This window comes from Lolium rigidum, chromosome 4, assembly GCF_022539505.1.
Source record: "Lolium rigidum isolate FL_2022 chromosome 4, APGP_CSIRO_Lrig_0.1, whole genome shotgun sequence".
Classification (NCBI taxonomy): Eukaryota; Viridiplantae; Streptophyta; class Magnoliopsida; order Poales; family Poaceae; genus Lolium; species Lolium rigidum.
Window position 1 is genome coordinate 179,148,748 of NC_061511.1, and position 15,851 is coordinate 179,164,598.

The following is a 15,851-nucleotide window of genomic DNA, read 5'->3' on the forward strand; positions in this document are numbered from 1 at the left end:
ATGTAGATATTATCAATAATGTGGCATGGAACACAAGAAATTATCGATACGTCGGAGACGTATCAACTACCACTACAACTATAGGTGGACAAACAGATAAAAGGAGGGTCATCGCTGCCTAGCCATTATCGAGGCAGGTGTAGAGCCAGGCGGTGGAGCAGATGGCCTTGTAGATGATCATCTTCAAGATGAAGGCCTCGAACTTGAACTCCACGACGTCGCCGTAATGGTGATCGTACTTGTAGACCATCTGCACCCAGTTAGTGCCAAAGAACACCTGGTCAGCATGGTAGGTGACCTGCACCCACTCGTCGCAGAACCAGCAGGCATACAAGGGCACACTGCCTGGCAGTGGGATCTTGATCCACTCCCGGAGCGCGTCCTGGAAACATGGCGACACGACGAGCATGTGGAGGTCATCCGTGTTGAGTTGCACGTAGAACCTCCGCGACATGAGTGACCTGGCGAGGTGCCCTAGCTTAGGCTTGTGTCCCCGGTCGAAGGTGGCATCAACACAGCCTCCACCCTGCCTGGCACACCTCCTTCTTAAGAGCGCTCGTCCAGTGGTTGAGGGCGATGTTGTCCTGGTAGCCGGGTGGAGGGAACCACCCCTTGCCCACCCTGCGCACTCCAGCTTGACGACCTAGTCAGATAAGAAACTTTGTGTAAATGGCATGATCAAGAGGAGAAAGAATACACTAATGAACATCTAGAGGAGAAGGAATACACTGATCAACATCTAGAGCAGCATCAAGGCACTGATCAACATCTAGAGCAGGAGCAAGACAGTGATCAACATCTAGAGCAGGAGCAAGAAACAGATCAACATCTAAAGCAGGAGCAAGACATTGATCATGATCTAGAGCAGGAGCAAGACACTGTTGAACATCTTCGACAACTGGTCAATGTGTTGATCATCATCCAGAGCATGACCAAGACCATGACCAACCACATTGTCATTATCAATGTGTTGATCATCATCTACATCATGAGCAGGACAATGATCAACATCATTACCCAAATCTTGCCACATCATTACAAGTTTTGTCCCAATTTCCCAAATTAGGGTGTGCAATAATTTCACACCCTGACAAATGCACTGCCCAAATTGGGAAATCTACCATGGGCATGGAGCACCTCGACAAGCTAGCCTAGAAGCGCATGCATTTTAACCCTAATGTCGTAGCGCCGGTCACCGGACATAGCACAATGTCGACGGTTAATAAAATTTGCCAAACCCTAACCACTACCTAAATCTGCGAGATTGTGGGCGTACCTTGGAGAAATCGGGCGCTCCTGCTGGCAGAGGAACACTCCGAGACCTGGACTGACCGACCGGAGCACGGGAAGTAGACAATGGCATGTTCGAGGCGGCCGCCGGAGGGGATGAAAAAACCCTACCAAATCGACGAAGGCAGGATCTGCGAATGCAGGTGCCTTGCCTGTGGCTATGCTCTGGGGACCGGGGATCGCAGTCGATGATGACCCTACAGTCAGATCCGTGATCACTGAGGCGGCCGCCGTGGTCGCCTCATCATGCGCAGCCTCGAACAGAATGGGGATGGGCGCTTCAGAGTGGCCTCGAGGTTTCCTCCGTCGGCCGCTAGCTGGTCTAGTTGGCGTGCTGCCCAAACTTCTTGGGTGGACATCTTCCGCTTGGTGGGGAGGCCGCCAGGCGGTGGGGGAGGAGGAGGAGCGGCGGCGGCCATGGAGAAATCGAGAGAGGTGAGAGTTCCGGTTGGGCGGTGAGGAGAGTGGAGTGCAGAGTAAAGGGGCACCCCTCGTCTCCCGCGCTTCCCAATGCGTGCAAAACAGTAACTACACGGCGCTCGGCCGGGCCTGTCCTTGGAAAAAACGCCGTTCCTCTCGGGTCAACTTTTGGCCTGCTTTAAACATCGTGTTGTGCAACTTCTCGGTGCGAGTTGAGCTTCCAAACGGCCGAATTTTGGCCCACTCAATACGGGAAAATACATTGGTAGTAACCAATCGGGCCCTTAGAACGGTGCCAACGCATGGGCGTAAAATATGTAACTGGCATATTTCTTCAGCCCAGCAAGGGATACTCCTCCTCTCTCAAAAAAAAAAGCAAGGGATACTCCTGATGGCCCAACCGACCATAACATGAACGACGCATTCAACGCCATGAAAAATCCTTCATCAGACAAGAAGAACGGCGGTGGACGAAGATCAGAGGATGAAGAAGTATCCTAGACATGCATTGCCTACCCTAGGACTACGACCTATGAACATCAGGCAATCGGCACAAACGATCCAACATTTTCCTCGGCGCACATACCAGCATCACCTCCGCATTTCCCGCCTCACCCTCGATCTATAAAAACTACTCCACTTATCCGCGCGAAAGAGAGAGTCACGGCGGCAGGAAGGAATGTCGGCGGTCATGGTGCGGAGGCCAGCGCACAGGCTCTCTCGGGCACGGGAAGAGGAGCGGCGCCGGCTGCGCCAGGAACGTCGGGTACCGCTGCCCCGGCATCACCACCGTCAGGTCCGGCGCGGCCACTACGACCTCCATCTGCAAACGAAAGAAAAAAGATTGATTCAGGTGATGGCAGGTCATGTTCCTTTTTCATTTCTCCTGAAACAGCAGCGCGCCCGTACGCACGCACGCATGGCACTGCAGACACGAGCGCGACACGACGTGCGCGCGCCCTTGCCGCTGCTGACACGCTGCACGTGAGCTGAACGCACGGAGGCGGCATTCATTCTGCGAGCGAGCAAGCTAGGATCTTGAATTACTGTAGTAATTATTACCTTGGGCGGAGGTGCGAGCTTGTCCGGCGAGCCGTGGTCGCGCGGCCGGTGCCGGCCGGAGTGGGACGGGTCCTGGGCGTGTCCGTCGTCGCCGGCAGCGTCGCGGGACGCCCGGGCGGCGGCCCAGCCGGGCTTGATGAGGTGCTCGAAGATGGCCATGAGGAGGAACATGGCGATGAGGATGGCGGTGGCGGCGAAGCCGAAGGAGATGGCGCTGGCGTTCATGGAGGACGAGGAGGCGGCGCCGTCGTCCCGCGCGTCGCCGCCCACAGGCTCCGACGGGGTGGCGGCGGCCCCCATCCAAGACCGCTGCCCCACGAAGCCGCTCATTGCCGGATGGCCACCTAGGCGCCGTTCTTCGGAAGCTCGATTCTTCAGCTGTGCCGGACCACCTAGGCAGGGGAAAGAAACGCAGGCACAAAATGCGGGTGAGTTCATCGTTATCTGCTGCTGAGCGTCACCATGTGCATGTGACGCTACTGAAAGGAAAACGCTTCCGATCCGGCGACCGATCGCTGGCCAGCGATCGGTCGTCGGTCGCTCAGCTCCCGCGCGGCCCATATAGGTCTGGTTTTTCGGCCCAAAACTGGAGTGTTGCTTTTTTTTTAAGAAATGTGCAGTGTTGTTTCCAGATTTGTAACAACTCCCGCGCGGCCCATATAGGCCTGGTTTTTCGGCCCAAAACTGGAGTGTTGCTTTTTTTTTTTAAGAAATGTGCAGTGTTGTTTCCAGATTTGTAACAATTAGATAAAAATTTGTTGTAAACTCACACGACATAATTTGTAAGTTTTTTCTAAGTGATATGTTACGAAAATGCGTGTTTCTTGATATGTTGTAAACAGATGACTTTTTTGTTATAATTATTTTGTGATTTTTGGTGTAATTGTTTTAGTCATGGACACTTTTTTTTCGTAGAGATGTTGTATACGTTTGTTAGTTTTGTAACTATTGCATATAAAATTTATAAAGAAAGCATGTAAGAGATGTTGTAATGTTTACCTAGGCGTTTGCCATAATTTTTTTGTTGTTGTAATCGCCTATAATTTTTGGTAAAATACTTGGTGATTTTTATTGTAATTAAATATGTAGAAAATGTATTATTGTTTAACCAATTTTTCATAGTCACGAACACATGTTTTTTTGTTGTTATAGCTTTTGATTTTTTATTGTAATTGTTGTCAATATTTGTTGTAAACCAACATGTAGAAAAATAGTTGTTAATTATCCATTTTTTATAACATTTACATTTTGAATTTTGTTGTGAATATTTTGTTGTAATAGTATATTTTTTTTGTAAGCGGGGTGAGGATTTTGTTGTAAACTGAGGAAGAGAAGGACTGCGGGTTGAGTTTCCAAAAAATAGGGGGCAAAACGTAAAAGTTACATTGCGGTTGATTCTGGACGTCGGATCTCGATCGAACGGAGCGGAGGGCAACCGATTTTACTCTGTTTTTCAGTCGACCGACGCTCAGCGTCGCCCCTACTGAAAACGTATCACGGTTTGCATGTGAACAGGTAGAAAAATATGCAGAAAATGGCAAAATGCAGCACGCCTGGCACCTTCCACTCTATTTGTTTTTTTCTTAAGCAGAGATTGCTGGATAGGCATCGTGCTTTGGCAATCTGAAACGGCTTTGGCTGGATATATAGGCATTGTTTTTTCTTAAGCAACTATAACGTGTGCAGCAGAGGAAGGCCACACTTCAGAATCCACTACTAGTACGGAAATAGATGAAACTGCAGATTGAACAATTTTACAGCAGCAAATTTTCAGCTTCACCTGTTGTGTTTCTGTCGCTCATCAAAAATAAAGCTGAAAAGCACGCAGAAAAGGGGAAGAGCAGGGAAGCAGAAGGACTGATGACTGAAACCCAGGTAGCAAGTACTCATTCTTGAACCTAGCGAGCGAGTCAGGAACACCCAAATTACAGGCAAAAGAAACTCACCTTTAGTACCTGCAGCAGCGAAGAAGAAGCATCAACTTCCGGTCTGCCTGCGCCTCGTCTAGCCCTCGAGCCAAGCTGACATTTTCCCAATTGCGAAGAAACCCTACAAGGCGAGCGAATAGCTTGGCTGTCTCTACTTAAAGAGGGGATCGGGGATCTCGCTCGGGCAATGGTGCTGGTGGGGTGGTGTTGGGGAGGAGTGGTCAAGAGGGGAGGTACAAAAGGCAAAGGTGGAAGAACAAAAAGAGCTGTGGGCGGCTAGGGCTGCCCACCTTCTACAGAAGAAATTCAACAGGCTGATGATGATAATAATCACAGAATCATGCTTGGACACCTCAAAAACAGTGGCCGCTGCTCATCCCCATGCACATCACCACATGGCCTCTACGACCAGGGTTGTAGATTTGTAGCAGAGTCGCAGTGGAGAGGAGGAAGGAGGAGGAAATGCATGATTCAAAAGGGAGCCAAGGAAAAGGCAAAGCTAGCTAAAGAAAAGGGGCGCATGAAAAGAATAGATGGGAGGTGTGGCAGGATCCCCAATCAGATATACTGAAAGTCAGTGTCAATAATGGGCGCGTGTCAGGCGCCTCAGGTAAATTGGCAGCACGCTGCCCCTACTGAATCGCGCCCATTTCTACTGCATGTGAATGGTGATGTGACGTGACATCAGTAATCCACATGTGTTGTTGTTGTTGTGATTTTACACGTACACGGAGGAAATTGCACCATCGGCTACATTCACTATAATCTTTTGTAAGAACATCTCGGCGCCCGCGTGTCGGGGTGAAATTGTGGCTCCAACAGACGCGATAAAATCACGCGCTGTAAATTTTTTGCGCGCGCGGCATTTTACACAATCGCGCACAAATATGGCGCTTCCCCTCCAGCGCGTGGCAAAAGGCACAACCGACGCATGCACCCAATGACCTCTGAAATTTCACCGCCCGCACCCATCTCCATTTCCGCCTCCACTCAGGCGCCACCGCCACCCCTATTTCGCGCCGGTTCCGTCGCCGCCTTGCTCGTCGTGGTAGATCAGCGTGTGCCGGTACTCCACAAGTTTTTTTTGTGGTATCCCGTACTGATCTACCGCGGCGACACCAGTACTGATCTACCGCGGCGGCACGGTTGTTCGCCTATTGGGATATGATAGTTACTTTTGCCGTTGACTGAGCTAATAGTGTATTAGTGAATAAGTGGTGGAATATATGCAACAAATTAGACGTAGAAATGACGGAAAGTGCAAAATAGTTGCATACGTGACGATCCTTGCAAAAACTTGTAGCGAAGCTAGCGGATAGTGCAATTTTCCCCACTTACATGCATGTACTCCCTCAGACAAGTTTTTAGTTACATTTAAATTTAAATAAATTTCAGACAAGTTTCATAGAATAGAGGGAGTAGCAAAGATGAGGGGAACGGGAAACGGCACATATCTTTGCTTGAGAGGGGAAAACGGAAAACCCAAGGAAGCATTTGTGTTTGTTGCTATGGGGAAGCAAGAGATGCCTCTGGTAGGATGGGCGGATGCGGAGGACGACGGTCGACAGGGAGGCATGGCCTTTTGAGGCTCCAAGGCATCCCGGGGTCCTACCGCGAGTCTGCAACCACATGACCATTGCACACTCAGTTGTACAGGCTGCTTGCCCTCCATCTGAATTTCTAATGTAAACATCAACTTGTGTATCTACAGACACAACACACAAGTACACTGCCTGCTCTAATTATCGTCACAACTGTGTCTGCGAAAACACAATGTCTAATTATCAGTGGAGCAGTTTAAGCAACTCTACACGGTGCATCGCCACTGGCATGCATATATATATTCCAGCATGGCGCATGAGTGAGCATGCATGGGTACGATGCAAGATAGGCTGTCCCTTGTGGGCGATTTGCACAAAAATAACCCAAAAGTGGAAGAAAAGCACAGACTGACCCTCCGGCGAAACTATTTCACCCATCTAACCCTTTTGTGTGGCGCCCCTCTCAGGGGCGCCACACATTGAATGTGTGGCGCCCGTGGCAAGGGCGCCACACATCCACTTAAGTTTGGGCCGCGCGCGCGCCCCCAGCCCGACCCTTTCTTCTTCCTCCTCCCTCTGTTCTTCCTCTCTCTTCACAGCGCGCCGGCCCTCTCTCTCCCCCACTCTCCCCCCACCAAATCCACCACCAAATCTTCGGATCTGTCTCGTGTAGATCGTTCCCCATCCATTTGTCAAGGTAATCCCCTTCGAATCTTCTCCATTCATCCACTAATTTCATAGATCTTGCTAGATTTGGACATGAACCCTAGACATGGAATTTTTTTTGTGCACTCTATATTGTAGTGCTTGTGTTGGAGATGGTAGCCTCATGTATGCATGTGTTTGAACCATAGATTTGTTGAAACCTAGATATGAAATTTCACATGTATGTGTATGAACCCTATGTATGTATGCATTCAAATGTGTTACATATGGCTAGTATTTGTGATGGAGTAACTCATATTTGTTAGTGGAATGGGTCATAATATGGTTCAAACATGTGAAAATGTAGGATGGCCGGTCCCGGTGGCCGGCGAGGCGGTCGAGGCCGCGGCCCTGGACGCCCCCGGGGCCGGGGAAGGGGCCGCCGCGGTGGAGCAGCAATGGCTCCACGCTCACCGTCACCTGCATCCTCCTCTTCTTCGCATGAGGAACGTTGCTTCGAGTTCCTCCTCCGCATCGACGACGACCCACTCGGCATCAAGCGGCTACCGGACAAGTTCGCCGAGTTCGTTGATGGCGTCGAGCCGGCGCGGTTGCGGCTACGGGAGGCTAGGCCGCAGCTTCGCCGCCGGCCCGTGGAGGTCCTGTTCGACGGGCAGGGCAAGATGTACCTGCACACGGGGCGGGACAAGTTCGCCCGTGACCTCGCGCTCGAGCCCGGCTGCCAGCTCACCTTCCTCTACAAGGGGGACGGCGATATGATCGTCAAGGTGTTCGACGACACAGCGTGCCGCGTGCACTACCACACCGGCGAATCCGGCTCTGACACGGATAGTTAGATTTTAGAGTGTTGTGAACTCTATCTTCATTGCTACGTGTTGTTTGAATTATATCTTAAATTGTATGAAACTATGTGCTATGATGTTAGCTATGATGATGTTATTTCTATGATGTGTGTACGAAATTGCTGTTGATATGATGTGTGTATGAAATAGCTGTTGACATGATGGCTGTTTTGCTGGAATATGGTAGGATTTTTCATGGTTTACACAAGTCAATGTGTGGCGCCCTTCTCACCGGCGCCACACGCACGATGTGGCTCCCCGCCATCGGCGCCACACATCCCGACACATCCGTTTGCAATTGCCCAAAACATACTGTAAGACAAATCGTCTGGGACTTAGCCGTTTTGGCGAGCCTCTATGTGTGGCGCCGAAGCCACGGGCGCCACACTAGCATGTGTGGCGCCGATCCCACGGGCGTCATACAAAGAAGCTCGCCAAAACGGCTAAGGACTAATCGTCCGGAGCCCCTAGATGTTTTCGACCCAAATGTTGATATATGTTGGCATGTGTGGCGCCGATGGCACGGGCGCCACACACTGCAGTGTGGCGCCAGTGTGAAGGGCGCCACACATTGACTTGTGCTAAAACCTTGAAAAATCCTACCACATTCCAACAGTTTGAGGACAACATTGCACTGATCATCAAGGTTCAAAGGACACAGCATAATGGTTCAAATGACAAATAAGGTTCGACGACATCAAGGTTCCAATTACAATAAGGTTCAACGACATGAAGGTTCGAGAAGATCAAGGTTCACACAACATCATGGTTCGACAACATAAAAGGTTCGACAACAAGAACATAGCCAAAGGGACATCATCTGCGTGGCAAAGGCTCCCTCCCCCCTCGCCTTCTTTTTCTTAGATTCTTCAGCCAATTCTTCCTTCTCCCTTATGTCACGAGCCAACTGAACGACCGAATCGAAGAAGTGGTGGCGCTCCTCCGTCTTTGCATCTTCCGTTTGAGCTCTTTCCTCCTTGATGCGTGCAGCCTCCCTAGCCACCTCTTCTAGGTGCATCCTATTGGCCCTCTCCCTCGCTATTTGCTCAAGTTGGCAGCTCCTTAAGAATTTTTCCTGTGCCTCGCGGTCCCGTTCGGCCTTCAGCTTGTCATTCCTCCTCTTGTTGCGCAATAGGTATTCCTCATACCCCCTTTGCATACGATCATCTTCCTCCTTCTTAGCTATCTCCTCCCGCCTCTTCCTCTCAAGTGCTTCCTTCTCCCTCTTCCGCACCATCCTTACCGCCTCCTCCCAAACGGACTCCTCCTTCTCATTGCCCTCCCATGCCCCCTTCCCCTTGGTGGGTTGAGTTGCCATACCTGAAAACCAAATTTAATAACCAAAGTTAGTATTGCAATAGGAAAATAGAAAGTACAATGCAATTAGTAACTTGGAGACACATACGGATAAGGCCCCGCTAGGTATCCTAGCATACTAGTACCCGACGGCCACCATGCCGACCTCTACTAAGCCCAACGTGAATCCTTGGTTGCCTTGGACCTTGTCGCCATTGTGTTTGATGCCTTGCGGCTTGTTGCCTTGGAGCTTGTTGCGTAGGGGCTTGTTGCCGTGGGGCTTCTTGCCTTGGAGCTTGTTGACTTGGAGCTTGTTGCGTACGAGCTTGTTGCCGTGGGGCTTGTGTGCTTGGAGCTTCTTGCCGTGGGGCTTGTTGCCGTGGAGCTTGTGTGCTTGGAGCTTGTTGGCTTGGAGGAGGTTGACGCGGCGACGGTTGGCTTGGAGCTTGTTGGCTTGGGGTTTGTTGGCTTGGGGTTTGTTGGCTTCGAGGTTGATTTGAAGCTTGTTGGCTACTTGATGCTTGACTTGTGCTAGCATCATTGCCCTTTGATTTTTTGCCGGATGTGCACTTCCTTTTATTGTGGCCCTTACTATTGCACGATCCACAATTAGTTGGCTCGCGAGCTTCTTGGAATAACTCTGTTTCCCGAATGACCCCATCTATCCATATCTCCGTGATACCTCTTTGTCTTTCTTCTTCCACGTTTCACAACCTTCCATTCCGGATCCGGCCAAACTTGCACACCATGATACTCCGGCCATTGTGATTGATCCAAGTAAGGACAAAACCTTGGAGCCCATGTCCTCTTTGTGGCTTCAATTGAGAACTCGGACTCCCGAACGGTGAGCGGGTTATTGTAGTCGACACGTCTAGTGCGTGCCGTTGTTAGCAAGTGGGAGCAAGCCAAATGAAGCAAAGAGGGCCTCCTACATGTGCATTCACATGTCTTTAGGGACACACGGAAAGCCCGGCCTCCGTGTTGGACACCACCTTGTGTGGTGCCTCCCGGCTCATTCACTTGGTAAACCCGAGTCAACATTGTCATAACATGTAGCCGTTTGGGAGTCGGCCTTCCTCGCTCGAAAATCCATGAACTCTTGAACCTTCTTTGGGAACTCGCAATTCAAAGCAATTTCCTTCTCCGTTTCATCGGTGTAGTTCTGGAAATAGACATTCAACTTCTCGAATGTGTATTGAATGATTGCCGTCACTGGCAATGCACGGACACCCTTCAACACATTGTTGAAGCACTCGACCATGTTGCTTGTCATTTGGCCATATCTCCTCCCATCCTCATCATAAGCTCTCGCCCACTTTGAGTTAAATACGAGGTGTCTATGAAGAAACTCTTGACCAGCCGCGTTGAGGTCTTTGTGCTTCAGCAAGCCGTTGTATAGGTTTGCGAAGCGGCGCTCCGAATAAGCGAGGCAACAATCTTGAAGAAGGTCAGACAACTCTTTGCTCTTGCATGCCCGGTAGAAGTTTGCACAAAAATGCTTCATGCACCATCGGTGATGCAAGGGAGCATGCCCGGGGATTGCAAGCTCCACCGCATTGAGAATTCCTTGATGACGATCGGAGATGACACACACTTCCTTTGAGGGTGGTATGACCCTCGTCCTCAATATATGGAAAAACCATTCCCAGTTATCATTCTTCTCAATCTCTACCAATGCAAAAGCCAGTGGTACTAAACGGTTGCTCGCATCATTTGCTATTGCCACCAATAGTGTGCCCTTGTACTGCCCGGTCAAGAAGGTACCATCCACGGCTATGACGGGCCTACAATGTTCGAATGCCCTCGTGCATTGCTGGAATGACCAAAATGCACGGTGAAATACCCTCACTCTTTTACCATCATGCAATGTCATTTTGGTTGCGGAAGGCTCGACCACATGCACCATGCCCGGGTTAGTTGCGGCCATCGCTAACAACAACCTAGGGACTCGGTTGTATGATTCCTCCCAATCACCGTACAACATCTTGAATGCGGCTTGTTTGGCCTTCCATGCCTTCCCGTACTTGACGTCGTAGGCAAACCGGGATTTGACCGTATCTTGCACGGACCTAATGCTCATGATAGGAAGTGATGATATCTCCGCCGAGAGCTTGTATGCAATGAACTCGGATGTGAGTTGACGGTGGTCCGGCTGCGCATCCTTTCCATCAAGCTTCGGCCCCCGGCACATGTGAGTGGCTACACAGCTTGTTATGTGCCAAGAGGACCCTTTTTTGAAAGGTCTTGCACGGACAACCCATGGGCACCTTTTATCCACACATTTTAGCGTGTACCGTGTCTTCAAGTCCGAGTGAACAACAATGTAAGGGCGATGATGCTTAATGGAGAACTCCTTCAACCATATCTTCAATTCCAAGAAGGTATCAAACGTGAGCCCTTTAGAGATCATAGACGTCCTAGCTTCCACATCTCTCTTGGATATTGGCCTAGCTCCAAGAAGTAAACTTTTGCCACCATCAACCACGGCTCCATCCGCAAGACTAACATCACGAAACAATGGTACCCGGATATCCCGTCCGGTTACCTTCTTGAAGATCTCGGCTCTTTCGGCTTCCTTAGCCGTGAAGCCATCCTCGTCAACCTCCTCTTCGGGTCCATCATCATCCGAGTCCGACGCATAGTGATACGTCTCCGACGTATCGATAATTTCTTATGTTCTATGCCATATTATTGATGATACCTACATGTTTTATGCACACTTTATGTCATATTCGTGCATTTTCTGGAACTAACCTATTAACAAGATGCCGAAGTGCCGTTCTCGTTTTCTGCTGTTTTTGGTTTCGAAATCCTAGTAACGAAATATTCTCGGAATTGGACGAAACGAAGACCCGTGGGCCTATTTTTCCACGGAGCTTCCGGAAGACCGAAGAACATACGAAGTGGGGCCACGAGGTGGCGACACCACAAGGCGGCGCGGCCAAGGGGGGCCCGCGCCGCCCTATGGTGTGGGCCCCTCGTCCGGCCCCCGACTCGCCCTTCCGCCTACTTAAAGCCTCCGTCGCGAAACCCACGATGCGAAAAACCACGATACGGAAAACCTATGCGAGACGCCGCCGCCGCCGATCCCATCTCGGGGGATTCTGGAGATCTCCTCCGGCACCCTGCCGGAGAGGGGATTCATCTCCCGGAGGCTCTACACCGCCATGGTCGCCTCCGGAGTGATGAGTGAGTAGTTCACCCCTGGACTATGGGTCCATAGCAGTAGCTAGATGGTTGTCTTCTCCTCATTGTGCTTCATTGTTGGATCTTGTGAGCTGCCTAACATGATCAAGATCATCTATCTCGTAATTCTATATGTTGTGTTTGTCGGGATCCGATGGATAGAGAATACCATGTCATGTTAATTATCAAGTTATTACATATGTGTTGTTTATGATCTTGCATGCTCTCCGTTACTAGTAGAGGCTCCGGCCAAGTTTTTACTTTTAACTCCAAGAGGGAGTATTTATGCTCGATAGTGGGTTCATGCCCGCATTGACACCGGGACGAGTGACGAAAGTTCTAAGGTTGTGTTGTGTCTGTTGCCACTAGGGATAAAACATTGGCGCTATGTCCGAGGATGTAGTTGTTGATTACATTACGCACCATACTTAATGCAATTGTCTCGTTGTTAGCAACTTAATACTCTGGAGGGGGTTCGGATGATAACCTCGAAGGTGGACTTTTTAGGCATAGATGCGGTTGGATGGCGGTCTATGTACTTTGTCGTAATGCCCAATTAAATCTCACTATACTTATCATGTCATGTATGTGCATTGTTATGCCCTCTCTATTTGTCAATTGCCCGACCGTAATTTGTTCACCCAACATGCTTTTATCTTATGGGAGAGACACCTCTAGTGAACTGTGGACCCCGGTCCATTCTTTTAATACTGAAATACAAATCTCGCTGCAATACTTGTTTTACTCGTTTTCTCTCGCAAACAATCATCTTCCACACAATACGGTTAATCCTTTGTTACAGCAAGCTCGGTGAGATTGACAACCTCACTATTTCGTTGGGGCAAAGTACTTTGGTTGTGTTGTGCAGGTTCCACGTTGGCGCCGGAATCTCCGGTGTTGCGCCGCACTACATCCCGCCGCCATCAACCTTCAACGTGCTTCTTGACTCCCTACCGGTTCGATTAAACCTTGGTTTCTTGCGAGGGAAACTTGCCGCTGTGCGTATCACACCTTCCTCTTTGGGTTCCCAACGGACGTGTCAACCACACGCATCAAGCAAATTTCCAGGCGCCGTTGCTCGGGGAGATCAAGACACGCCGCAAGGACTAAATTTTTCTTCGCGGAATTTATTGGATTCAGCTGCTGGAGGTACCTTTATGTCCATCACTCTTGGTGAAGCAACAAAGCTCCTTGATAATATGATGGTTAATTACTCCGAATGGCACACGGAAAGAGCTCCACAAGGTAAGAAGGTAAATTCCGTTGAAGAATCCTCTTCCTTGAATGATAAGGTTGATGCTATTATGTCTATGCTTGCGAATGATAGGACTAATGTTGATCCTAATAATGTTCCATTAGCTTCATTGGTTGCTCAAGAAGAACATGTTGATGTAAACTTCATTAAAAATAATAATTTCAACAACAATGCTTATCGGAACAATTCTAGTAATAACTATAGGCCATATCCTTATAATAATGGTAACGGTTATGCTAATTCTTATGGGAATTCTTACAACAATAATAGGAATACACCCCCTGGACTTGAAGCCATGCTTAAAGAATTTATTAGTACACAAACTCGCCTTTAACAAATCTGTTGAGGAAAAGCTCAATAAAATTGATATTCTTGTTTCTAGAGTTGATAGTCTTGCCTCTGATGTTGATCTTTTGAAATCGAAAGTTATGCCTAATAGGGATATTGAAAATAAAATTATTACTACAGCAAATGCCATCCAAGCTAGAATTAATGAGAATATAAGATTAATGGCTGAACTGCGTGCTAGGTGGGATAGAGAAGAAAATGAAAAACTAGCTAAAAAGGAAAATGTAGCTAAAGTTTGGACTATTACCACCACTAGCAATGCTAATGATTCATATGTTGCTGCACCTCCTACTATCAATGGTAAAATAATTGGTGTTGGCAATGCTTCTACTCCTAGTGCAAAGCGCGCAAAATTACTCGAAACTGCTAAAGCTCGCTGAAATTTTTTCCAACCTTGGGGATGATAATCCCATTGCTTTAGATTGTAATGATTTAGATTTTGATGATTGCCACATCTCTGAAGTTATAAAGTTCTTGCAAAAACTTGCTAAGAGTCCCAATGCTAGTGCTATAAACCTGGCTTTCACAAAACATATTACAAATGCTCTCATAAAAGCTAGAGAAGAGAAACTAAAACTTGAAACTTCTATTCCTAGAAAGCTAGAGGATGGTTGGGAGCCCATCATTAAAATCAGAGTTAAAGATTTTGATTGTAATGCTTTATGTGATCTTGGTGCAAGTATTTCTGTTATGCCTAAAAAAGTCTATGATATGCTTGACTTGCCACCATTGAAAAACTGTTATTTGTATGTTAATCTCGGCGATAATGCTAAAAAGAAACCTTTGGGGAAGGTTGATAATGTTCATATTATGGTTAACAATAACCTTGTCCCCGTTGATTTTGTTGTCTTGGATATTGAATGCAATGCATCTTGCCCCATTATATTGGGAAGACCTTTTCTTCGAACCGTTGGTGCCACTATTGATATGAAGGAAGGTAATATTAAATATCAATTTCCTCTCAAGAAAGGTATGGAACACTTCCCTAGAAAGAGAATGAAGTTACCTTATGATTCTATTATTAGAACAAATTATGATGTTGATGCTTCGTCTCTCGATGTTACTTGAGTTACACTTTACGCGCCTAGGCTGAAAGGCGTTAAAGAAAAGCGCTTATGGGAGACAACCCATGTTTTTACTCCAGTATTTTTGTTTTATATTTGTATCTTGGAAGTTGTTTACTACTGTAGCAACCTCTCCTTATCTTAGTTTTATGTTTTGTTGTGCCAAGTAAAGTCTTTGATAGAAAAGTAAGTACTAGATTTGGATTACTCGCGCAGTTCAGATTTCTTTGCTCGTCACGAATCTGGGTCTATCTCCCTGTAGGTAGCTCAGAAAATTAAGCCAATTTACGAGCATGATCCTCAGATATGTACGCAACTTTCATTCAATTTGAGCATTTTCGTTTGAGCAAGTCTGGTGGCCTAATAAAATCCATCTTTACGGATTGTTCTGTTTTGACAGATTCTGTCTTTTATTTCGCATTGCCTCTTTTGCTATGTTGGATGAATTTCTTTGATCCATTAATGTCCAGTAGCTTTATGCAATGTCCAGAAGTGTTAAGAATGATTGTGTCACCTCTGAACATGTGAATTTTTATTATGCACTAACCCTCTAATGAGTTGTTTCGAGTTTGGTGTGGAGGAAGTTTTCAAGGATCAAGAGAGGAGTATGATGCAAAATGATCAAGGAGAGTGAAAGCTCTAAGCTTGGGGATGCCCCGGTGGTTCACCCCTGCATATTTTAAGAAGACTCAAGCGTCTAAGCTTGGGGATGCCCAAGGCATCCCCTTCTTCATCGACAACATTATCAGAGTTCCTCCCCCGAAACTATATTTTTATTCCGTCACATCTTATGTACTTTGCTTGGAGCGTCGGTTTGTTTTTGTTTTTTGTTTTGTTTGAATAAAATGGATCCTAGCATTCACTTTATGGGAGAGAGACACGCTCCGCTGTAGCATATGGACAAATATGTCCTTAGGCTCTACTCATAGTATTCATGGCGAAGTTTCTTCTTT

General features: G+C 47.9%; 1 protein-coding gene across 1 annotated transcript; it reads right to left on the reverse strand.

Moving 5' to 3' along the window:
• Window positions 1–2,371: 2,371 nt before the first annotated feature.
• LOC124707243 lies at window positions 2,372–3,102 on the reverse strand. The gene is made up of 2 exons (XM_047238909.1): window positions 2,773–3,102; window positions 2,372–2,533 (listed from the first exon to the last, which is right to left on the reverse strand). The coding sequence occupies exons 1-2, from the start codon at window positions 3,100–3,102 to the stop codon at window positions 2,372–2,374; spliced, it is 492 nt and encodes a 163-aa protein (XP_047094865.1).
• Between the last annotated feature and the right edge of the window lie 12,749 nt (window positions 3,103–15,851).

Coding starts and splice junctions, on each gene's coding strand:
- LOC124707243 (XM_047238909.1), bottom strand. CDS start 3,102: ATGAGCGGCTTCGTGGGGCAGCGGTCTTGGATGGGGGCCGCCGCCACC. Junction 2,534..2,772: donor AGCTCGCACCTCCGCCCAAG/GTAATAATTACT, acceptor TTTCGTTTGCAG/ATGGAGGTCGTAGTGGCCGC.